Source organism: Epinephelus lanceolatus, chromosome 12 (assembly GCF_041903045.1).
Source record: "Epinephelus lanceolatus isolate andai-2023 chromosome 12, ASM4190304v1, whole genome shotgun sequence".
Lineage (NCBI taxonomy): Eukaryota > Metazoa > Chordata > Actinopteri > Perciformes > Serranidae > Epinephelus > Epinephelus lanceolatus.
Genome location: NC_135745.1, coordinates 6,733,755 through 6,759,416, shown reverse-complemented (window position 1 = coordinate 6,759,416; position 25,662 = coordinate 6,733,755). Strand labels below are relative to the sequence as shown.

General features: G+C 41.0%; 2 protein-coding genes across 3 annotated transcripts in view; one reads left to right on the top strand and one right to left on the bottom strand.

Moving 5' to 3' along the window:
• LOC117271880 (nucleoprotein TPR) overlaps nt 1–16,347 on the top strand; it is a 41,910-nt gene extending 25,563 nt beyond the window's left edge. Inside the window, exons 38-55 of one of the 2 annotated variants that reach the window (XM_078172908.1) lie at nt 161–272; nt 365–558; nt 1,011–1,081; nt 2,460–2,659; nt 2,822–3,010; nt 3,232–3,344; nt 5,813–5,887; nt 8,372–8,650; nt 8,741–8,936; nt 9,044–9,246; nt 10,264–10,335; nt 10,506–10,597; nt 12,191–12,303; nt 12,399–12,497; nt 12,610–12,721; nt 13,708–13,805; nt 14,850–14,960; nt 15,924–16,347. In XM_078172908.1, coding sequence (XP_078029034.1) covers nt 161–272; nt 365–558; nt 1,011–1,081; nt 2,460–2,659; nt 2,822–3,010; nt 3,232–3,344; nt 5,813–5,887; nt 8,372–8,650; nt 8,741–8,936; nt 9,044–9,246; nt 10,264–10,335; nt 10,506–10,597; nt 12,191–12,303; nt 12,399–12,497; nt 12,610–12,721; nt 13,708–13,805; nt 14,850–14,960; nt 15,924–15,979 — 2,385 coding nt within the window. In that variant the 3' untranslated portion in view covers nt 15,980–16,347. Of the gene's footprint in view, nt 1–160; nt 273–364; nt 559–1,010; nt 1,082–2,459; nt 2,660–2,821; nt 3,011–3,231; nt 3,345–5,812; nt 5,888–8,371; nt 8,651–8,740; nt 8,937–9,043; nt 9,247–10,263; nt 10,336–10,505; nt 10,598–12,190; nt 12,304–12,398; nt 12,498–12,579; nt 12,722–13,707; nt 13,806–14,849; nt 14,961–15,923 lie in introns of both variants that reach the window. The other variant, XM_033650402.2, reaches the window with a different exon arrangement.
• Nucleotides 16,348–16,488: 141 nt separating this feature from the next.
• On the bottom strand, nt 16,489–25,277 carry prg4a (proteoglycan 4a). Its single transcript, XM_078172910.1, has 13 exons — nt 25,081–25,277; nt 24,521–24,637; nt 23,647–23,760; nt 23,449–23,508; nt 22,586–22,648; nt 21,315–21,533; nt 20,752–20,874; nt 19,955–20,041; nt 19,591–19,730; nt 18,504–18,663; nt 17,770–17,859; nt 17,306–17,431; nt 16,489–17,079 (listed from the first exon to the last, which is right to left on the bottom strand). Exons 1-13 carry the CDS (start codon nt 25,172–25,174, stop codon nt 16,889–16,891), a joined length of 1,584 nt encoding a protein of 527 aa, XP_078029036.1. The 5' UTR covers nt 25,175–25,277; the 3' UTR covers nt 16,489–16,888.
• Between the last annotated feature and the right edge of the window lie 385 nt (nt 25,278–25,662).

Genomic DNA, 25,662 nt, shown 5'->3' with positions numbered 1-25,662 from the left:
CTGGAATCTCTTAAGAAAGTTTACTTGGTCAACTGTGTCAAATGCTTGGACAAGTCAATACAAAGAGCTGCACAGTATATTTTGCAGTCCAGTGTGTTATTAATGTCACTGAGCAGCACTTTAAGAGCAGCAGTTATAGTCTTGTGTTGTTCCCCTGCAGCTGTCAGAGAGCAAGAACAGAGAGGAGCAGCTCAAACAGCAGTCGGCTGAAAAAGAGGAAAAGACTAAGAAAGTCTTCATGGGAGCAAAGACCAAAATCAACCAACTAAACAGTAAGTTTCAAAAGCATTCACACACACTAAACTGAAGACGACAAACAACTAGACAAAGGAGCTTTGGAGTAACTTCAGTTTGTTACCTGCAGGTGCTAAGGAGCAGCTCAGTCAGGAGATAGAGGAGATGAAACAGAGTAAGGAGGAACTGGAGGTGAGGATGAACGCGCTCAAGTCTCAGTATGAAGGACGACTTCTTCGGCTGGACAGAGAGCTGAGAGAACTGAGAGAGACGCAAGCACACTCTGACCCAAGAGAGGAGCCACAGGACCAGAGTGGAGCTAAGGTACATGCATTATGCTGGCTGTGGACATGACTGACAGGAAGGTCCATAATTTGAGGCCGCTGATCACTGACTGTGTCTCACCAAAATGGACCAAATGTTTGTGAAAAGTTTTGTTCTGTGATCATGTGTATGCCCAAACAGAGAGAACTTTAGCTTTTTTAACTTCTCTCTTTATGTAAAGTGTTTTTTTTTTTAAATTATACAACATTATACATATACAATTATACAACAAGTATCTCAGCCACTAGTAGGTAGAATGTATTTTCCTCAGAATATTATAACTTTTATTCTGAAATTATTACAACTTCATTCTCTAGATATAACTACTTTTTAGCTCATGCTACTATGGCTTAATTCTGTAAATGTAATAGCCCTGTTTATAGCAATGTCCACTCTCTCTGAGTTATATCTGTCATCTAATTGCAATACAACAAACCTGTATCTGCACTTAGGTGAGTGATCAGGCCAGATCTGCAGACCAGAGACAGATATCTTTGAAGAGTCCTGCCCAAGACAGAGGAAGGTAACTAATGAAGACATGCACTCATGCACAATCACCAGGAGCTACTCAGAATTGTTGTAAATACGATTTTTCATTTACACTTCTTAGACATGTTCACTTTTCTATCAATGAATGTAATCAGACAGTTCTAGCATCACAGACATTGTTAAGTATTAAGAGCAGTCTTAATTTCATTAACAAAAACTATGACCAAATATGTTTGTCAATTACCCTTTTTTTCCCATGGCTAAGATGAGACGATGAGGAGACAGCACAGACACCAATAAACACTAACTCTGACGATATCAACATGCAGTTGACAAAAAAGACAGAAAATGAAAAGACTAAAATGTAGTTAAAGAAATAAAAGCCTTACTAACATCTCTTCTCATCTTCATTTACAAAAAAAACAGAAAAGGAGTATTTTAGACTGTTTTTATCCCTCTGCGATGGCAATAGTTCCAGCTGTAGGCGTGATATTTATGGGTTGACCGTCCGTCCATACATCCGTCCCAATCTCGTCAACGAGATATATAAGGAACACCTTGATGAAATTTGATGAGAACATGCACTTGCCAAATCAAATCAGTTCATTGCTGAGTCCAAGTCTTGGACTCAACAATGAACTGATTAGATTTTGGTGGTCAAAGGCCACAGTGAGCTCACAAAACATGTTTTTGGCTTTAACTTGAGAATTTCTACACTGATGATGACAAAACTAATGATAAAATGATGACAATTTATCCAAAAGGTCAAAGGTCTTATCTCAGAGACAGAGGGGGAGATATTTGATCAGATACTGAATTGGTGACACTAATCTTGAAACTGTGCTGATTGTATAGATCTTTCATGTTGCAGAGGAGAACGTGTGTGTGAGGCATCCATGTTTTCACAGACATGGATGTAAATTTTAAGAGAAACTTGACTGGTGCGCAAAGGCACACAACTGTGGGGCAGTAATTCTAGTTTTGTCCTGCATGCACCGTATCAGGACTACACTGGCATTGCAGGTTTTTTTTCTAGAAGAGTGTTTCACCCTGTCCCGCCCTGTTGTGCTGTTATTGGCTCATACTACTTTGCTGTGATTAGCTAGTACTTGTCACATTGACAAGTCGAGGTCGGACATGGTTAGGGAATGGTAGAGAGGGACTAGGCGGAACCATCTTAGGTAAAATAAATACTGCGTACCAGCACCCAATGAGCATCAAATATCTTACTTACTTAAGAAAGACAACAACAAGGCTTGGGTCTGTACAGATTTCATTGTTTACTGTGGTATGAGTCATAAATGTTTAAACAAAGCTTTTTACACTGATATAAAACAAACACAAAAAAATAATTGCACATGAAAACTGAAAAAAACAAAACCCTGTAATATTTGTCATGCTTTCTTCATCAGCTCCAGCCTATCTGACCCTCCCACTGCCAACATCCGCCCCACCACAAGCACTCCATCTCCTAGCAACAAGCCGAGCCCTTCCCCAGGTAGCAAGGCCACACCCCGTGCCAGCATCCGGCCCATGGTTACACCTGCAACGGTCCCCATCCCAACACCTACTGCCACTGTCATGCCAACCACACAGACTGACAGCCAAGAGGGTGAGAGCAATAGATAAATGCACTTGACATAAAAGTATAACTTAGTAGCAGATAGTAAACTGTTTAACATTCCCTTTTGAAGCTGAATACAGTGTGTGTTCAGTGGGTTACATTTTACTTTAGCTGATGTGTCAAAGTGCAATATGATGGTACACCCTACAGGGCTGATGGGTGCAGGAGCCTCTGTGCACTCTACCAGCTCCAGTCTGGTGAACACATCAATAACTCAGCCAACCAGCACCCAGACCACAGCTTTTGTCCAGCCCACCCAGCAGCAGGCAGCCAATCAGGATGCCGGGCCCAGTACGGAGGCAGAGCGACCATCCACGTCCTCTTCTCTGAGTGGAACAGGTGAGCACGACCTCGTCCCAAACTCACCAGCAACCCTGCAGCTTTACAGATAACCATACAACACATAAACAACAACTAAAATTACACTGAAGGCTGTCATTGCAAAGGTGTTTTTTTCCACTTCCTTATAACTCCATCCACTGTTGATGCCTGAGTGGATACCAGCTCAACAGTTAAATAGTGTCAACTGATACACTGTGTATTTGGTGCAATTAAAACAGGTTCAAAGCGAGGCAGAGACGATGATGACGAGGAAGAGGAGAGCAGACCAGAGAGTTCGCATACACCCCCAACCATGAAAAAACTACGACTAAAACCATCAATAGCTCTGCAGGTAAACACAAACACACAAACAGAGACAGAACTCAACCAAATGCCCTTTCAAAATGTTCTGCATTAGGTGCCTTTTCATTCGCTGTGCTGTATATCCTGTCAGTGTGATACTGGGACCATACTTCATACTTCAAATGTGTTGCACATTAAAGATAAACAAGCTGTTTCTCATTTTAAGTTTTGTGTGTTATTTTCTTCATTGCTGTCACAAAGAGGCACTTGAATTGGCTAATAAGACAAATGCATCTGCAGTTGTTGTTTGTTTGTTTGTTTTTTAACTTTTTTTTTTTCTTAAAATGATTTAAATATCTGCTCTTTTTACCATTAAAGGAATCAAGTGTGAGGCAAATAATTTTACCAAATTTACAGCAGATGAGACTTGAGTTGTCCTTTAGCATAATTTAAGCATCTATGTATGAAAATCAACTTGGACCTACCACAGCTCCTTTAGTCACCATAGCTTCACATGACACTTTATTCCCGCTGTGAAACTAGAAAGCTCAGAGTCAAACTGGGACCCATGATTGAGCTTTAACAACACGCTGTAGTTGTGAAGTTCCCAACATATAGACAAAGTGAGATGTTTGGAACAGCTGTCTCTTTAAAAATAGACAATAGACTGAAGTGTTGCTGTGAAGGGAGGTGTTGTTGTGTGTCACACTGACATCTCAGTTTCTGTGGGCTGATACATTGGAAAAATGAAAGTGTGTATTTTCCCAAGTAATAGACCCTCCAAAAATGTTAAAAAAATAAATAAATTGTGGTGATTGGACAAAATTGCAAGGTCTTGCAGAATGCACAGGGATTGGCTGAATTTGCGTTAACTGTTGTAGTCACAACATCATAGAATTCTGGAGAGACTGTAATGACACTGTTAAAGTGCTCGAGTCCACTGAAGAATTTTCTGCTGAGGCATAAGTCCCTTAAAGGGATAGTGCACCCAAAAATGAAAATTCAGCCATTATCTACTCACCCATATGCCGATGGAGGCCCTGGTGAAGTTTTAGAGTGCTCACATCTCTTGCGGAGATCGGCAGGGGCAGCAGCTGGCACACCTAATGGCAGACGGCGCCCCAGACTAACGTTCAAGAACACAAAATTGAATCCAAAAAGTATCTCCGTACTGCTCATCCATAGTGATCCAAGTGTCCTGAAGCTGCGACATAAAAAGTTGTTTCGAAAAACGTCATATGAACTCTGTTTTTAGCCTCACTGTAGCGTGTAGCTCTGACTGCTTCTCTGTGCTCCGCGCTCACGTGTGCGCGCTTGCGTGCGACCAGCGAAAGCATGAGCTTTGCTAACCCGTGTTTACATCACGTGACATGTGCACCGCACGGGGAGACAGCAGTAACCACAGTAGCTAAAAGATAATTTGCACTACAGTCTTTTAGCAAAGGACAGCCCAACATGTCTGAAGACTTTGAAATTGAGGAGGAACAGCATTTCTTTGTTGAGCCGTATTTGTTTGAGCCCAAGTATACGGACGGAACTCAGGCTACTGGACGAAGCAGCCGCCGCAGCTCATGAGCCTAACCCTCAGCCAGCCGCAGAATACTGGAGTCGAGCACTGGAAACCTGGTGGTGTAGTTGTTTCAAATGCAAAGCAATGCCAACGGATGAGGAAAGTCTTTGCTGCTCAGACTGGGAATCGGTGATGCCTGCACTTGAGAGTACTCAGTACTGACGAGACTGCTGCTCTTCAGGGACCGATCACCCTGAGCGCGAGCACACAAGAGCGCGGAGCACAGAGAAGCAGTCAGGGCTACAGGCTACAGTCAGGCTGAAAACAGAGTTCATATAACGTTTTCCGAAACAACTTTTTATGTCGGGGCTGCAGCACACGGGTCACTACGGATGAGCAGTATGGAGATACTTTGTGGATTCAATTTTGTGTTCTTGGACGTTAGTCTGGGGCGCCGTCTGCCATTAGATGTGCCAGCCGCTGCCCCCGCCGATCTCCGCAAGAGATGTGAGGACTCAAAAACTTCACCAGGGCCTCCGTTGGCATATGGGTGAGTAGATAATGGCTGAATTTTCATTTTTGGGTGCACTATCCCTTTAATGCTTGATATTTTCTAAACATGATACAAGACTGATTTTCTAATTGAGTTAATGTGGCTATTAGTTTTGAGGTCTGAGTCCATGTTTCTGCCTTGTTTTGAGGTCTTTAATGTTGGAGAACACTGACTTTAACTCGCTCTTTTAATCTTAATGTATCACAGTGAATATATGAGCATAAATACCACAACTGCACAGCAGTGGTCAGTTTTGAGACAAGGTGAAATAGAAGTTACAGGATGAAACTCCAGGTCTATCAGTAAAGCTTCAAAAGATTATCACTGAAGAAGCTGCTGTACCAACTTCTGTTTTTTCAGTCATCACTGTTTTTTCATGTGTGTGTGTTTTTCAGTTCTTTTTTATTAATAAATGAACTGTGCAGTTACAGCTGTGTCATTTGATGTGTTTCAGATGGAAGGTGATGAGGACATTGAAGGAGAGCTGAGGGACGAGGGTGAACGACAGGATTCACCAGATGACAGTCAGGTCAGTCACCAGTGAAAGCAATAGCACAGCATTGATGAAAGAGAACTTACTGTAAATCAGTTTAGGTTTTGACCAGAATGCACCCTTGAAAGACAGAGGAGATTTTTGCATTAATGCTGCTACTATTCATGAAGGGTCCATCTACTGTACTTCAGTGGCCACAGAGGATACTGCTGTGTAATGTGTTTTAAATGAACAGCACTCATGTCTTTTATTCCTTTTTCAAATGACAAATTGCATTTAAGTTGATAAAATCTAATGCAACATTGCATGTGGTCAAGAAATGAGGAGATCTCATCGCGGAGGTTTAAACAAACACCAATATACAGAATAAGAAATGAAATCCTGCAGTTCATATTAAGATAAAACAATTTTTTTCACATCCACCTTTTTTTCATCCATAAACTCTTGTTATTGTGGAAATGGTATTTAGCCTTTCAGAGGACACTCAAGGTCAATCAATCAATCAATTTTATTTATAAAGCCCAATATCACAAATCACAATTTGCCTCACAGGGCTTTACAGCATACGACATCCCTCTGTCCTTATGACCCTCACAGCTGATAAGGAAAAACTCCCCAAAAAAACCCTTTAATGGGGAAAAAACGGTAGAAACCTCAGGAAGAGCAACTGAGGAGGGATCCCTCTTCCAAGATGGACAGACGTGTAATAGATGTCGTACAGAACAGATCAGCATAATAAATTAACAGTAATCCGTAGTGCTGTGCCAACTGATTACTCAAAAAATAATAGTCTGCAACAATTTTGCTTATCCACTGAACACTAAAAAAGTCTTTGGGTCCAGGTTCTTAATGGCAAGAGAAGCTGAGATAAGATGGCGGAGTATCAACCACAATTATTATCTGTATACAGAAAGTCACATGACTCTGGTGGATTTTTTTTTCTTTTCTTCTAAACTTTTTTTTTTTCTTCATTTCTTTACAAATGTAAGGGGGAAAATTCATTCTGTCTTTCCCATTATCTTTTGTATATTTTTTATTTAAACCAAACAGGGTCTTTTGACAATCTTTGTTTTGTATCCACCTTGTTGTCACATTTGGAAAGTTTGTCTGACCTCTGACCTGTAACCTTCATATGAGCTATTACTATAAAGGTAGTTTTTTTTTTTACATACTTTCTTTTATACTTTTTATATGAGTGTATATTGGATATCAGTTTTTATTGATTTTATTCTGTTTTTATTTTTGAGCCTTTTGAATGCATTCACAGCCCCTCCACATTTATTCACCCCATCTTTCCTTACTTTTCCTATAAATACCAATTATGCAAGAAGCTAGTAAAATAAGTAGAATAAACCCATTCATCTTTTTTGCACTCTCCGGCTGACACTCCTTAAAATACACATTTTTAAGCCTAAGGTGCTATATGTTTATCACCTGGTGTCCACCTTCAATTGCACTTGCAAAATAGATCTGCACTAAGGCTCTGTTTCTCTGCCCAAACCTAGTTTGGCCTGCCCCTACTCACCGGGTTCAGGTCGGGCCAGGCAGTAATTTCTCATCTTTCCCTGTGCTTGAATCAGGTCAGGTTTTCACCAAATTACCTGTTTTTGTCGTTGACAGAGAAAAGGTGGGGGACTGCGACTGAGAGAGGGAATGTGACAGAACAACAGAGCAATATAGGAGAACTGGGGGATAGAGAGAGAAAGAAAACGCATGTTAGAGAGGGATGGAAAACGAGATAGAGAGACAGAGGGCAGCTGCGAGGTGACTTGGTTGGCAGTGTTTGCTTCTGCCTCTCCACCAGTGGGAGAGATGTGCATAAGATGCAGAGTAGTGATCATCATCTGAGCACTGTATCGCCATAGACTAGACACATGGCAGGGTGCAGCCCTCTCTGTCAAACCTGTGCATGGGACAACAGGCTATTGAAATGTGGAAGAGAAGAAGAAGTCAAATATAATTTATTTTTAAAAGTAGGGGTTTTAATCAAGCTCAGGCCCATGACTGCTGTCATTGACTGTGCTCTGGTCAGGCATGGGCAGAAACTGTGCAGGTCCATGTAGGGTCAGGCCTGATGTTTTTGGGCCTCATCAGAGCTCTAATGTGCACACCATTAATAAATCATGGACTTTTAATCATAATGTTAGGCGCAGTGGTCGATGATTGTCAGCCATTGGCAGTGGCCCAGCCCTAGTGGATATCTTCCAAAATTAGTCTTTTTAGTGCAAAGTTTCCTATGTTTATATTAACACCTGACATAAATGAAGTGAAAGTGCAAAGCTAACCTTAAGTCTGTAATGAAAATGGTTATTAGTTGCAGCCCTAGATGACACAGAGACTTGACTTGAGTCAATGTAGTTGTCGATAACGGTATTATAAGCTTGCACAGTAAGTTAATGGCTCACTACTACCAGGGAAATGATTGTGTTTGTTTGAGATTGGATTGTAAAAATGATAGTCCTGAAGACCACCTGCAGTTGTTTGAAATTCTTAATAATGGATTCATGTTTTCGGCTGCAGGAGCTTCCAGAGGATTGTTTCCCCGTTTTAGCTGAAGATGATGAGGACATCGAGGAAGAAGGCGTGTCCCAGTCCGTCCCCTCTGATCAGATGTCCTCTCAGGGCTCCGCTCTTATTCGGGACGTCATTGTGATAGACACAGACAGCGATAGCCTTGAGAGCAAAGAAGGGGGTGAGAAGCAGGAGGATGAAGGTGAAGAAGAAGAAGAAGAAGAAGAAGAAGAAGAAGAAGAAGATGAGGAGGAGGAGGAGGAAGAGGAAGAAGAAGAAGAAGAGGGGGTGATGCTCTGTTTATTAACATGTCAAAAATGTTTTCAGCTTTGATTTATTGTCTGCAGTAAATAACCTAGCTTTCTGTATTTATCTCAGTATAAGGAGGAAGAGGAGGAGGATGAAGATGATAATGCTGGTGACACTGGGATGAGAGGAGGTGAGGAGAGTAATGAAGAGAGCAGGGAGGCAGGAGAAGAAGGGCAGGATGAGCCATCAGAGGCCACCAGCGCTGAAGAGAACGTGTGTGGAGCCTCTTCAGAATTGCAGCGTTCGTCTGAGGCGTCACACAGCAGTGAGCACCTTCTCTACTCTCTCACACTCTCACCTTCTCTACTCTCTCATTCATTTCATCCTTCCCCATTTTCAAGTCATCTAATGTGAGTCATTCATCTCTTTCAGATGAAGGCAGCAGCAGCGCCACATCAGAGTCTGACCCCCCCAGAGACCCTGTCCACTTCCCCCCAACCTCCTCTTCCTCTGCACCCTCGCCCTCCTCCTCCATTACACCTCGCCTGCCCCACCCACGTAGGCCCCCACACCCACTCCCACCGCGGCTCTACATCCAACCTCCAGCTCCGGAGCTGGGACCCCCACACACACAGGTACACACTAGTGTTCATTTTGTCAGCTATTTTTATGTTGTCTTAGTCCTGTGTCAAATGTCCTCGTTAGTTTTTAATCATGTTTAGTCAACCTCGTCTTGTCTTGTTTTTGTTAAGTTTTAGTCGACTAAAGCCACTTTTACACTTCATCTTCATGGCGTGAATTTTACACCGTTATGCCACCTCACCATGCTTTATAAAAGGTGCAATCGCAGAATGGAGGGAGTTGTCTCACCTTTAAGGCAGCATCAGAGGTAGTAACACTGCCGAAATATTCGTCTGTATAATGTGGATAGCCAGGAGAGTGAGTGTGACATTTTGACAGTGTGTTACACATGCGACCCACCGTGAAAGATTTAAATAGTATCTGTTAGCAGTTAGCAGCTAACTCAAAGAAGAACAGTGATCGAAAATGTCTGCAAATTGGGAAAACAATGAGGTCCAGGATCTCTTTACCCTCCAAGCAGAGGACAAGATCAGCCACCATATAACAAGGACGGGCAAATGATTGTTATTGCCATGTTATTGTCATGTATTATTATTTACAACACGCTGCTGACACATATGTCAGATAAAACAGATGTTGACCAATTTTACCTATGGGGACATTATTTACAGTTAAAAAAAGGAAACGAATTGCAATAAATTGCAATATATGTTATGCCAAGACATTTAAAATCACAATAATATTGTATCGTGATAACATCCTATTGTTGGGCCTCTGGTGATTCCTACCCCTATTACATGGGCAGTTACCTGTTCAGAGATTTAAAATAACGGTCGTTGACAAACACACTGTAGTTAGTCAGACATCCACATAGTTGACTTTTAGCCCATTCATCAGAGACAATTTGGATGGTGAAGGATGATACATTAACTTTTACATTTTTGCCATTAAGATGTTGTTTTTAAAATGTTCTTAAAGAGTTTCTTCTAGATCACTGCCTTGAAAACTTCCTGGAATATAAGTTCTTGAATAAATTGCTCTGACAGTGATGACCTGTGTTTGTTAATCAGAGACAGTCCTCTCAGCTGCGCAGACCATCGGTAGGACGAGGACCTCAACTAACTCCTGGAATAGGCAGTATGGTAAGAGATAGTGTGTTTGTTAATGTTAAAGAGTTGGATCACATTTTACTTTATATGTTTGAGTTAATGGTGTTAAACATTTCCTGTATGTATTACTAGTCTAAAGAAGGTTCGCTGTGTGTACAAAGCGTGTGAAGTAGATCTGTAGTGAGTGTGTTTGTGTGTTGCAGCAACATTTCTTTGATGACGACGACAGAATGGTTCCCAGTACTCCCACTCTAGTGGTCCCACACCGCACCGATGGCTTTGCTGAGGCTATACAGTAAGATCTACACACACACACACACACACACACACAAAGACTACAGTGTAAAAATACACTTCTCTGAAAAATTAAGTGTTCATTTAATTCCTAGAATATCCATGAATAAATAGGTGTGCTTGATTCTGTGTGAATGTGACAAACAACAGGGGAATTTTCCAATGGTTAAGTCGTGTCAGTCACGGTCAGGTGCCCATCTGAGGAAAAATACTCACTTCTGTACTAGAGTGCGGCACAGGCTGCATATTTCTGTCCGAATCCGACCGAGCCCAAGAGAAAAGTACCCGAACCTGTCCGAACCCAACAGTCATTCTGTTTTGTTATGTCCGAAACCGAACTGAGCCCGACATTATTTAATGACTAAAGCACTGAGTTTGTGTCACACAGTTGTTATGGTTACAGGCTATTTAACCCGGTTACACCTTGTAAATGACTGTAAAAAGGTATTGATTTGTGCTATTCTGTTAGTAGATTGTTTAAACACACACACACACACATTACGCAGTGTCATCAGCAGTTAAAAATATAATAGCCGTTCTCACTCAAGCAGCTGAGTGTGTGGGAGCCCGGCGGAGGTTTGCGAGCTTGGCTAGAGGGTGTTGAAGTGTGCGCATCCCAGCTCTGTGCTCTGGTCCGTCAGGAGAACCACAAACTGATCGAACTGCTGCAGAACTATTGGCGCTGCCGCAGACAGCTGACCCAGTCACACGCAGCTACATACACAGTCCTCTGACTGCAAGAGCACTCAGAATGGTCTCTGGAGCTTCAGAGATGAACAGCAGAAACAGCCAATGTGTGTGTGTGTGTTCTGTTCAAGTGTTGTCACGTAAATAACAGTCCCCAAGCAATAAACAGGACAGACAATAGGATTTTATTTATTTTTACACTACATTTTCACTGAAAGCTGACCGAATCCGACCCGAGCCCAAATACAACTTATACATTTTTGACTGAACCCAGCCCGACCCGTCGGGTACCATCGGGACCCGTCGGGACCCGTCGGGCTTGGATCGGGTAGCCACACTCTATTCTGTACTACATGTCAGAAATTAGTTAGCTATCTCCTTGGGGAAACTCAGTATGCATTGGAGTTGATCTAATACCTATACCAGTATTGGAAATGTCCCCCATCCTGTCTGAAATGCTAGATCAGAAATCGATGAGTATGCAAGTCTATGCACCAATCCAATAATGTGTAAGTTATTTTATACACTTTAAAACCCCAGAGGCTGTCAATGTTATATACAACATTAAAGTACTATATTAACTGTTACAGAATATCTCCTTAGCACTGCAGTCCAGAAACTTACTTTTAATGGCCCCTGCTTCGTCACCATTGTAGTTTTCTAACGAGCGATTACAATAACGATTTTTTAGATTAAAAACAGCTCAATAATGAGCCCTCGATGTCAATCAGGCTAACAAGGGTGGAAACAAACAGTTTATCTCTTTAGAAAAGAAACTTGAACTGAAAAAATAAAATATTAAACTTAGCTATGGAGAGTATGTTGATAATCTTGGAAGAATGCTTCATGAAAACCTCAGTGGGAACTGTGACTCACCTGTTGCCTCCGTGTCTATCTTTGATCTCAGCTCTCCTCAGGTAGCAGGTCTGTCCACCAGGTTCAGGTTTGGACCACCAGAAGACCTGCTGCCTCAGACATCAGCCTCACATTCTGACCTGGGACAGTTGGCCTCTCAAGGAGGTATCACACATGCGCACACACGCAGTGACACCTGAACTAATCTGAAACATTTCATCCATTTTTTTAACCCTTAATCCTATGTACTGTGTGCGTAGGTCTGGGGATGTATGAGTCTCCACTGTTCCTGGCCGCTCATGATGAAGATGGAGGAGGAAGGAGTGTCCCCACCACACCTTTACAAGTGGCTGCACCAGGTGAGACACTCTACATTATGACAGTGCAACATGTCTCAGTTTTAACTCCAAATGCTACATTGTGACTCTCTGTCTCCATCAGTGACGGTCTTCACAGAGTCTCTCCCCTCAGACAGCGGTGACAACATGGCATCCCAGTCGGTTCCTATGGTAACCGCCTCCACCGGGATGGCTTCTTCTGCAGATGATGGAGATGAAGTGTTCATGGAGCAGGAAGGAGAGGGGTGAGTCAGGCCTGAGGTGTTAGACTGACACTGGAAAACTTGCATCAGTCTGCACTGCAGAAGGCGACGTAATCTGTAGGTTTGATGTCAGCAGAGAAGCAGAAATGTGACAAAGAGGTTTGAGGTTTGAGTGATTTGTCTTGGTTGTGAAAGCAAATGACTAAGGCCCTGTCAACACACATTCAGATATTTCTGAAAACGGATATTTTGCCTCTTCATTTAAAACAATAAATTTCTGACTGCACAACATTTGCTTTACAAAATATGTCCATTCACACTAAAACCCAAAAACTACTCCCAATGCTCACTAGTGTTAGCAGTCCTAAGCAGTCTCTCCTCACTGCAGAGGTCATAGCGTGAACTGGCTATGTTAATTTACTCAAAATACCTACTGGAGATCTCCTCAATGTTGATTCCCGTTCAATTTAAGGACAAAGAGCTCACTCCAAGATACAAGTGATGTCCTGTTTTCATTCCACTCCTCATCAACAACAATCCCATTCTTGAAATTGTTCCACCATCTGCTGGTTGAGATTGGGCCTTGTCCAAAACTGTTGTTTCTGGTGGAGTTTAAACTGCAGATGCTGAGGTGGAGCAGTAACACCACAGACACCTCAGTTTGTCCTGTAAGTGGCGCAGCAGTAGAGTTTAAGTGTAAAGTTGTCATAAGACCAAGCAGTGCTAGTAAAATGTAAACAAGGTGGTAGTCAGCCATTGTTGTTTTCTGTTGGCACATGCTCATTACACAAAGTAACAATGGAAATACACAATGCAATGTTTTCAGAAGTCTATGTTTTAGTGACTTAAAACTCTGCATGTAGACAAGAAGCTAAAGCGTTGAGGAAATTCTCTGTTTTCAAAAATATCCGTGGACATTTGTATATTTGTGTTGAAGGATTGTGTACTATTTAACTGTAATCAGAATATTCCAAACATCACTTTAAGGGTGGAGTATTTGTTTTTGAGTGCAGTATTTGTGTTTTCAGTCCTGGTATTGAATCCTCATTGGAGAGCCAAACAGACATGGAGTCAGCAGCACAGCAGAGTGATGATGCATCACTACCATCTACCAGCCAGGACCCTGGTAATTCCTTCTGTTTACTAGCAGTTTAATTTTCTATAGGAACCCTCAGCCAATGCTGTGAACAAAACTTAAGCGTCTATAGTCACAGGACTGTGGTGCCTTTTTCTCATTCTTACATGTTAGCTTCCACTTCAACACAACCTTTTACTTGTTTTAGTTGTCATGGACTGGAAGTCTGGAATGAAAAAAGAGCTGCTACTAATGATTATTTTCATTTATATGATGGTTATTTTCTTGACTGATTAATTTCCTGAAAAAAGTGTCAAAAATTATGGTTACGATTGATATATTTAAATTGTCTTACCTGACCAACAGTTAAACACAAAAATGTTCAGTTTGGCATCATATAACATCAAGAAAAGTATAGAATTTTTTATTTTTTTTTAATAAGTGAAGCCATTACATTTTTGGCTTGAAATTAACTGAAGTGATCTAAATAGTTGCTTATTTAATATTTTCAGCTTTTAACTTTTAGTTTTTACAGCAGCAGGTCAGCAGGTGATGAGGTCACTCATCATTATCATACAACCAACTTGCTACATAGATTCATTACAGTCCTCTTCATTCAGTGTAATCTTCTATAAATGACTACATCTTTGTAGGAGATAATTATCTGTATAACCTTCCTCTCTTCAAACTCTTACCTAAGAAGTTTGGCTTGTTTGTTGCCAATCCTCACCAGTCACTTATATTCTACATTATTGCCTCAAGCCCTTCAGCTGTGAAAAGGTTTTTCTGAAAAAAATGTTCTATATTGATCTAGGTTCTCTTTATGCACATGAAATGTAACTGAAGGCAACCACCTGCATTGGTTGTTGCTATGGCACTGTTTTCAGGATTTAGGATAACAACAACATAAAATTCTACATATGAATTGTTTATTCCATCCATAGGTCAAAACACTGAAACCACAACTGTACTTTGTATTTGTGTTCACAGATGTCAGTGTGTTGATGTATATAGCATGTCCTGATGAGACAAGCTTGTGTTTTGTCACTGCAAGTCTAAAATGCACTCACTACTCATCTCTGGTTTTCTTCATAGACACCAGCAGTGCTGCTCAGCGGCGCACAGTGACCGGTCTGATGAGCAGCCTGTCAGGCAGAGGAAGCAGAGGAGGGAGGGGCGAGGCCAGGACGTTACTCAGCCGCAGAGGTAAGAAACTAAAACAATGCTGGATCACTAAACTTTCAGTGTGTTCGGGAAAATTATGCAGGGTTAGTCGAGGGAAACTTGGCATCATCTGGCAGATTTTCACTGATTCTCAGGCTGTTGCCTTAACTACGGATACGACCTCCTCATTTTTGTATGCCTGCAACTACCATGGATAGAAAAAGTATAGAAGCAGATCAGGAGAGAGAACCTGCCCCTCTCACTGCCATTGCATTGCCCATTCATCTCCTAAAATTACTTCGGAAACATATTCTTTGCTCTGTTTGGTTGTAATACAAGATTTTGTGAACAGGAAGTGGGCGCCATACTGTTTACTTTTTTGTAAAAACAGAGGCTGAAAAAACTGAACTCAACCTGTAAAACTATGCAGTGCTGATCAAATATGGACCAAGATTCGGATACTGCGTTGCCTATTTCTCACCTCAAATGTTTGCAGAAACATATTTTACCTTACTATTTAGTTGTGAGCTTGTGATTGCTAGCCAGCTCCTCAATTCACATTAGGTCACCCACCAGATGGAGCATTTATTGGTCCTGTGCAGCACAGTGCATCCTGGTGTAGTTGTTGGTTTTCTACCTCTTGAGAAAAAGCAAATGCCACAGCCCTTTTCCTCTGTTTCTCTGGTCATGTAGTACCAATTTCAAAAGTATTTGCATCTGTACTGCATAAACAGCCTAGTTTTATGAACAGACCATCTTTCCAGCTGTGAAATATCTCTTAAAAATCCACTTGATAATCACTGTTGTTGTACAAGCAGAATAAACTCCAGTCACTCAAAGGGTTATGATGAAGCTGTTTATTGAAATGCAGAAAGCAGAGAGCAGCATACACATGGTTACAGATCCTGTGGGGATAATAACATGAACAACAATACTGTAGGATCAAATGAAACACTTTGATCATTAATTCTAAACTGCTTTCTCCCCACATTTGACTGTTTTTAGGTACTTTCTCTCGGGGAGGAAGGGGCGGAGCCATGGGTAGAGGGGGCATCGCCTAATGACGACGTCACTAGTAGCAACTCAGCTGTCTCATCCAATGAGAAAATGAAAAGATGATGCTTTTTTCCTTTGTTTTTGTTTTTTTTTTTGTTGAATTTTGAGACATTCAGTATTCACAATAAAGTCCAATCAAAATCAATAATCACACTATGACACAGAGATATGACATCTTTTTATGTGTGCGACTCTTACTCTGAGATATGTAAGGTCAGATTGTTTGTGAAATCCAGTGAGTTTTAGTTGTTGTAATTTTAGTTTCACATGTATTCATGAGAGCATTGCCATTTTGTTAGTATCCTCAGTTTGCTCTGTCCTTGGCCTGTTAATACACTTGTTTTAATAATAAAGTTGAATAAGGAGTAGCAGCGATATGTGTTTTTTTTTTTTTTTTTTTTCTTATCAGTTGGCTAGTCCATGGGGTCAGTTTTATATTGAATTATTTTAATTTTTCTTTTCTTAATTATTTTGTTTTGGGTTTTTTTGGCTATTTATTGACTAAAACAATAACTTTTTAACATAAAGATAATCATTAATTACAGCCCTAAACACAATAATGGATGACACTTTTTATACTTGAACAAAGTAACAGGTTATTCTGAAAATTCCTCCAAGTGAATTAGTTCCACCTACTACACAACCATAGGAAATGCAACTTTTCAAAAAGCATTTACTCCGGTAGAACTGAGCTCTTAAGTGTCTTTAGCAGTTGAAAGTTGCATGGTTTGATAGCAAGAGAGGGGCCCTAAAACTTTGGCAACATTGCATGAAAAATGTACTTCTATAAATTGAAAATCGTGATATGAATGTATCAGAAGAAATAGTATGTTGTCACGTTTTATTCACTAGAACTTGCTGTGCTGTTGCAGAAATGACCAGAACATGGCCTCTGTCACCTTATCAGGATGTCCCTAGGGACAGCGCAGCCAGACTCTGATGGAGTTGGTTGGAAGGGGAGGGTTAGCATTTTGAGCAGCTGTGTTGGCAGAGTTGGTAGCCATGACAACAGGGCTGAGGATGGGCATGGGTGCGAGGACTGCCAAGGGGTCAGGTTTGGCCAGTGCTGGCAGGTCACCTAAAATCTGGATGCTGAAGAAGAGAGCTGTGGAGAAGACAGAAGAGTTAATGATTTCAGCTCAGATAAACTTTACCAGAGTAATCACACCTCATACACAAATCAGCATCTGGTGGAGTGGAATGCCTCTGAGACTTATTGAAACACTGACCTGCATTAAAACACAAGAAATACAGTCTATATGTGGTTCACAGTCGTCATGGTAAACTACTATTTTTTTCTGTCTAATGAGAATAACCAGGATGGTTCTTACGTCCGGAGAAGATGTAGTGCTCATATGGGTCACTCCTCAGAGGGCTGGGCATGGACAGAGCTGAGGTGACGGGTGTGGGGAATCCCTTCAGAGACAGTTTGATGTTGATCTCTCCACTTAGTAGAACTTATGGGTTTGAGAAATAAAAACAAGCATTTTAAGTACATTTAAGAAGTGCATGCCTACTTAGTTAATTGATAAATTAACCCCCAAAAAAGGTCTCATGTTGTGAAAAGTCAGATTTCCATTTCTTTTTAAAAAATAAAGCAGGTATAAGTGTTATATAAATACCAAGATATCAAAATACTCAGTCCACAGAGAAATGCACACAGTTCGTATTCAGAAACTGTGCCTTTAAACTAGCCATCTACAACAAAATCTGCTGTATTTTCATTTGACCAGTTCCCTGGGGTTTGAAGGAACAGTCTAACATTTTGGGGAAAATGCTTCGGTGGGCTACTGACCAGCCTGCCGTCTGTTCAAGGAGCTCCTTGGTTTAATGCTGCAGGAGGGAGTGCTGCCTGGTGGGAAGGTGAACGTCTGCATGATGTCTCCTGTGGGACAAACACAGAGAGCTACTGTCAGTCATGTCCATAAACTCAAACAGCATTAAAAAGACACACTGTATGTCCATCTACGTGCAAGTTTGTTCTTTTCATTTATAGAGATGACAGAGCTCCTTGCTTTACATCCATACAGCCACACAGGTACTGAGAGCTGCCCAATACAACAAACAACCACACTGTTTTGAGCAAGAAAGTTCAGTTTGGACCTTGGTATCACTGTGTGTGTGACAAAGTAATCTCAACCTAAAAGTCCACTCACTAGCTTTTTTTCAGACCTCCCAACTGCATCTCACTGTCTTCAACAGAGAATATAAGGTGTCAAAAAAATAACAGCGCCTACCCCACCAAACTGCACTCAGCGTCATTTACTAATGACGACTGTGAGCTGTAGTTAAAAGCCACAAAATGCAAGTTTAGTGGACCTTGAGTTGAGATTATATTTCTCACACAACCAGACTGCTCTGGTCGCCAGTTGATAGTTATAAATTTAGTGCCTTGATTGTTAGCTGTTGTGTGGAACTAGCTGCTCTTGGGATTCAGCATCTTGTACTTTAGGTGAATTCCTCCCAGCCCTAGACCGTGCCTCTGTCCCTCTGTTTATCAGTTTAGTTGTGTCTTTCTGTATTCCTCACCAGGCTTAAAGAAGTATACAGTCTCTGGTCTACTTGTGGTTGCTGGTACTGCCAGTGCAGCGCTGATGCTTCCTGTCAGACCTGGGAACTCAGCGGCCAGAGGTTTGGGGTAGCCCGGCTCCATCACCATGTTCCCATCTAGACGCCAGTACTGGTCTCCCTAGATCAGTGGATGAAGAGGACAGATGGTGAAAAAGAGGGTAACTGCGCACTGACTTCCATCATCACAGAGGGAGCTTATTTGAGAAAGTATGTGAAAGTTTGTGAGATGCACAAACCCAATGTCCAGAAAAGTGCAACACATGAAGAAGTCAGTAACTTCATAGTCCCACAAATTGGAAAGATTTAATATCAAAATCATATTTGGCTAATGGCCCATTTTTTTCAATTCCTATTGTAGACTTCAGCATATAATCAAAGTACAAAAAAACAAGCTGTTATTATTTTTTTGTGTGTGTGTTGGAGTCATATATAAATAACATCAACAAATTATTTTTTCATTTTTCAATTTGGGATTCCCAGCTGAATATGAACAGAACAAATGATACACAGATTACGTATGAAACCTAAACCTAATGAAACTGCTCCCACTGAAAACTGATAAGGCTGACAGCCTGATAATGGCCTTCTGAACCTACTAGTAGGTGTAGCAGGCCCCTTCTAACCCATATCTATAAGGCTGATAGCCACTCATAACAGGGTGCCCACCCAAAATACTATCTGTCCAGAATGATGTCCAACAGATTTACCCGATAGCTGTGCTATAATAACTGCAAATTTAAAGCAACATATTTGCTCACAAAATGATCTGAACATGTCGCATTTCCATTTTTTGGAAAGAAACTATGGGATTTTTTTTTTTTCAGATTTGAACTCTCCAACAACTGGACTATTCTAGATTGGACTCTTCTATTTGGTGTCACTGTGATGGGAATAGGAGCAATACTTAAACTCTAGTATCAGAAATTTTTGTTGTATTATTCTAGTCTTCTTAACAGTGGTGGCACTGGTGGTGTCAGTAGTTATAGTAAGAGTCATAGCAGTACTGACACAGTGGTTGTATATTGGGATATAGTGATATTTGTACCTTGATGATGTAGGTGTGTCCGTGGCAGTTGCAGCGTGTGAAGACAGTATCGATGGGAGACGGGACACCCAGAGTGTCTGTGATGCTCTGTGGATGACCAACTAAGTGACTGACAGGGTCCACTGCCCAGAACAGCTCATCTGAAACACACATATAGGTGATACAGCTCACACAGGACACTCTGAGACTTCACAGAATCACATTATCTGTTTATTACACATCACACTCAAATCATAAAGAATATATAAACACAATATTGACTTTATATGCTTAAATATGTGTTTCTTCCCAATATTGTGTTTGCAGGATATCCTTTTATACTGGAGTCATTACACACACTAGAAACAGTATCTGGATGACTGACCTTTAAATATCAGTATGGTCCCATTGCTGAGAGCTGTCAGTCCATTAATGGGAGAATCACTGCATAGGTTGACATCAGCAAGGAGTCCTACACACACACACACACACAATTTATCAGACACACTAAAAATCCATTATTACGTCTGCAATTTATTGGCCCAGTTAGTCAATTTTGATTTTTTCATGTATTTGAATTTTCAGTATTTTTAGTATTATTAGTCAAACAAAAAAAGTCATTCTGATACAGCAACATGTTCTTACTCCCAACTCATTACATGTCATCAGTTGTGTGGTGGACTTTTGATGTCTACATATTACACGCTAAGTTTTCTGGGTGCGTCTGTTGTTGACGTCCTGGGATGCTGTGTCAATTTACGCCTGTTAAAATGCATTGTGTCTTTCAAAATTCACCTCCCTTTTCACAGGAAATGTACAGTTTTTGCTTGTTAGATGTATACAGTCAGTACAGGAAAAACACCGTGTATTTACTTGTTCCTTGTGCAACAAATGCATGTGGTTAGGTTCAGAAAAAAACATCATGGTTTGGCTCAACATCCATACGCTGACATCATCTGGCGGCGTTATACACTGGTGCTGTCAGTGTCTGATGCAGAAAGCACCGACCAATCAGTGGTATTTGACGACTTTAGACACCGAATGTGTCAAGAGAAGATCATTCTGATCTGTTCAAAAATATATGTAATATAAAAATTTGTAATATTTCTAATATCATGTATGTAAAGATAAAAGTGACTGAATTTGGTCAAAATGCAACACACACGCATACACTTGTCCTACCTGTCCCTGGTCTCTCAGATCCTCCTTCCACCACAGGGAGACCCAAGGCTTGGGCTACATCCTGCAGGGTGCTGGGTCTGGGCCTGGAGCCAGCTGGGCCACTGAGAGCTGCTGCTGGAACTACTGCGAACAAAAATAGTTATTAAAGTGTGTGGTCAAATGCAATAAATACTATTATTAATTTAATTTTACTTATTTGGGTTACAATGAGTGCTTTATAACAAATCGAGAGGCGGATACACCCTGGACACATTGCCAGACTATCACAGGGCTGACACACACAAAAAAAACAACCATTCACACCTACAAGCATTCAGAGTCACCAGTTAACCTAATGTCCTTATGGTCTCACATGTCTTTGGACTGTGGGAGGAAGCCAAACAACCCCCACACCAACTGGGAATATGCATACTCCACACAGAAGGGCCCCAGTTTGAACCTGGAACCCTTTTGTTGTGAGGCAACAGTGCTAACCACCGCACCACACCACTGTGCCGACCAAAAATGTAATTTAAGTTAAATCAGATTTAACAAATGATGTGTTAAATCTCTGTCAAACTAACCTTTACTTGGCCCAGATGGAGCCACTCCTTTAGGCGACAGCAGCAGGTGGACATTGCCATTAACAGCTCCATCACCAGCAGGACTGACAAGAGCACTGCCGTCCAGGGATGGAGCACTGTAGCGGGGCAGAGAGGAGCCAGGTGCTGGTGAAGCTGGAACTTCGCTATGAGTGGAGGGGATGGACACTGGCAGTCGACCAACAGGGATGTTACCCACACCTACAGGAGAAAAAAAGAACCAGGAAGGTTTTCATGTTTTACATAATAAGTCAAAACAAAATGATCTTTTAGGAAGAAATTACATTTTAAAAGAAGAAGGCCCCTTGCACCAGGACAGTGACCCCCAGCGTACTGTGAGCAGAGAGCCCTCACTACATAAAAAACAATATGAATTTAAATGACCATAATAAACTGCATTATTTATTTAATACAAGTAATACAGAAACTGACAGACACATCCACAGCTATGTTTTGTAGGTTTGCTACAATCCATCAACAATGAACACTAGTATTGTGTTCTCAGTGGTTAGAGATTCAGTTCAGTGTAGGATTTAATGGCATCTAGAGGTAGGGCTGCAGAACGGAAACTTCTCCCATGAGCCAAGCATGTAGCTACAGTGGCCCTATCTAGAGACAGTGTTTGGTTTGTCCGTTTGGGGCTACTGTAGAAAGAACATGGCGAACTCTGTAGTAAAGGACAATCTCAGTATGTAGATATAAGCGGCTTATTCTAAGGTGATGAAAACACAATGTTTTTTTATTTTCAGGTGATTTTACACTAATAAAAACATAGTTATGAACATTATATATAATTTTGCCGATAGAGGCCCCTAAAACAGTGCCTCATCAACATGGTCAGATTAACCTGTTAGAGAGCCCAGAGGCAAAAATGTGCTATTATGTTATTGGTTAATGATGTTTGATGAGAGGATCAATACCTCTCACACGTCTGTACAACAGCCAAGCCTGGCTTTATCCAACAGTAGCAAAATCCACTGGCACATAACCCCTTGTAAAACCACAATGTGCTGTTTTTACATCCTTCCTCATTCCAAAATTGTCAAATACCGCCACTTGGTCACTGATTTCAGTGTCAGACACAGACAAAAAAGTCATCCTTTAGAACAAAATAGATATAATATCATAATTATATGTGCTGTTTGGCATATATACAGTAGTTGTGTTTGGACTGAGCAGATAGCTGTTTCCCATTGTTAAGATTTGTTCTCACTCTGAATAAAACACAAATTCAACATGAAAACAACATCTACCTGTGTACCATTCCTCACTCTCACTGTTGGATCTTTTCCAGCTCCTCCCTAGCTTCTGTTTTCCTGAGGAGGAGAAAATAATGGGGGAAAATGAAAGATATCAGTTTTATGCAGACTGTGAGGACACACCTGTTATCCAACAGCAGTTGGTTCATCAGGAACATAAAATGGCAGCTACTCAGTATTGCAACACGTTTCAAGCTTGGCTGAGGAGTGTGAAGTTTAGAGTTATATAATTTAACATACTTTATTAATCCCCCTGAGGGGAAATTCAATTTTTTCACTCTTGCTGTCAATTACACACAAGTTCGAAAGACACACACATGTACAAACAGGACCTATACATGCACAAGGTGGAGAGATGTCAGGGTGGGGCTGCCCCGAGCGGTTGGTGGTTTGGTGCTTTGGTCAAGGGCACCTCGGCAGTGCCCAGGAGATGAACTGGCACCTCTCCAGCCACCAGTCCATGCTCCATATTTGGTCCGGACGGGGACTCGAGCAGGCGACCCTCCGGTTCCCAACCCAAGTCCCTATGGACTGAGCTACTGCTGCCCCATATATTGTCTACCCAAGCCTTTTGTGTTGGCTCATTAAAGCTCATTAAGTACATTTTCAAAAAATATTCTTTCAACTCAAATTAATTTTCCATTTTCCATCTTCTGTCTCACAGCTTCTGTATTTTGACAGTATTTATGAGCTATAAATGGCAGGTTTAAGTACCAATATAAGGATTTGATTGGTTACTGTATTCAAAGAACAATAATGAATCTGGTAAATGATAGCAAATCCAGCATAAAAGCTACACTGGCAGAGAAAGCAAAGCTCTTTTACTCATTAGTTAGATGTTACTGCTGGGTGCTAACCTGAAGCTGCAGCCCTCAGAGGCTGGAAAGTCCTGGTGTGTGAAACTGACACACTGGCATCTGTGGACAGAGAGACAAACTTTTTTAAGCTTCATTATGTCTTTAAACTTTATTATAATTGTGTATGTGTTGCTAGGTCACAGCGGGGCACTGTGTGTATGTGTTGTAGCTGTGGTTGTTGTGGTTGTTGGCCATTACCGCAGTGTAGCTGGTAGTCAGGACAACAGGTGTTGTACTTGATGCACTGTGGATCACACTCACACAGCAGACCGCGCCTAAATGCTTCACCACAGCGACCCTGACAGGACTGAGCTGAGAACAGACAGATCAACACAGCAGAGTGCATGTTTCAACATAGTCCAAAACTGAAATTTAGCAAACAGTTGCCCATTTACACATCCAGGAGACAAACAGCAACTTAAGCATTCATCTGGAGTCTGGTTTTAGCTACCTGACAAATTCCCATCCAATTCACTCTCTTTGTTCTCCTCTAAATCCTAAGAAACTATCTGGAGCTTACAGCTATCAGGTGAACCACAGTCTAGTTAGTAACTTTGTCTGTCTGCCATTTAATGCTGAGCAGGGATACTGTACACTGAGTTTATTACAGCTTGTTTGCTACAAAAAAATAGCTGCCTGATTCTGCTAGAAACTGAGAGCAGTGAAACATACATTAAATGTGCTGTAATACCAAAACAATGAGCCAAGGATTTCGAGGTTATTAGAAACCAAAGAGACTTCACAGCTCAATAGAAATCAATACATCAAGCTAAAGATGCTAAGAGTTTCATAGAAACCCAAACAACAATTTAAAGAGGCTCAGTAGTTCTATAAAAAACAATAAATGAGCTAAGCAACAATTTATTGGATATTATAAAATAAATATTTGTGCAGCTTTAAGATGAAAGCATATAGCATATGCTGCAGTATTTAATCACCATAAACCAAGACTCTCATTGCCTGCATTTCTTTTCCTTGACCTGTTATACTTATCTGTCCTTTCCTTCTATCCTTCAAATTAGCACAGATGAATTGATAAAAATGTACTGTCTTGATTTATTGAGTGTCTTACCAGCGGTGCAAGTAGCGTGAAAGTCTGGGCAGCACTCATTGTGTTGCAGGCAGCCGAAGTCACAGGTACACTGCTGGCCTCTGGTGAAAGCCTCGCCACAACGGCCCACACAGCTTCCTGGAGAGAGACGACGCGCGTGTGTGTGTGTGTGTGATTTCAGTCACACTTTAATTTTAATTTGTTAAGCACTGTAAGTGTCCTATATGGCATCATTACTTTGGTATCATCAAATGGACTGTAAGACATCCCAAGGCACTATAGACCGAGTATTAAACATTTTTATTGGGCATTTTGAGACATAGCAGGTGTGTTACTAAAAGATATTTTTTTTTAACATTATAAGGTATTACATGTGCATTATGAGAAATTTCAAGATATTAAAAGGTACATTTTGCTGTATCAAAATGTGATTGCAAGTTGCTATAGGTGCAGTGTACACATGACAAGGTATTTTGCACACTAGATGATATGATAGCTTCATTAGTAGACATTTTATACTACAGCAGGTGCACTACCAGATCATAATCAGAAGAAGGTTAGATAAATATGTCAGAGCTTACCTGGTCCAGCAGCAGCAACAGCAGTGTAGGGCACAGCAAGACCAAGACAAAGAAGCCACAGTGCCATTTTCATCACCATCCTCATCATCATCATCTCTACCCAAGACTCTGTCTTAACTGAATCTGAACCAAACAACAACAGCGTTATAGAAATGGAGTGTAAGAGAGACACTGGCACAGTAATTGAAAGAAACTGAGAGTCAGTGTGTCACCTCTCCCTGTCTTCTTTCAACCTCTCAGTTTGTTGGTCTTATATATGAGACAAAGGCACTGAGACAGGACACTTTTAATTAGCATCACACACAACCACACACTCATACTACACCCACAGACTAATTAAAAACTGCCAAGACGTATTTAAACTTCCTACACTGGCAATAAATGAACTCCTACACACAGAAACCCGCTTCCAGACCAGAGATGGAAAGTAACTAATTATAAATTACCTCAGGTACTTTTTACTGTTTGTTTTTGGTTGCACAAGAAAAAGACTGTCTTTTACTTCTTTCTTAATAGTTGCATTTTTTTTAAATTCTACATTTTTTTGAAGTAAATAATTTCTTTGCCAACTATTTTTTTTAA

Excerpts from the sequence above, each read along its gene's own strand:
- prg4a (XM_078172910.1), bottom strand. The coding sequence starts at position 25,174 with ATGATGATGATGAGGATGGTGATGAAAATGGCACTGTGGCTTCTTTGT. Across the intron at positions 20,875-21,314 it reads TCCATCTGGGCCAAGTAAAG|TAGTTCCAGCAGCAGCTCTC; the intron begins GTTAGTTTGACA and ends TTTTGTTCGCAG. Across the intron at positions 17,080-17,305 it reads GCACTACATCTTCTCCGGAC|CTCTCTTCTTCAGCATCCAG; the intron begins GTAAGAACCATC and ends TCTTCTCCACAG.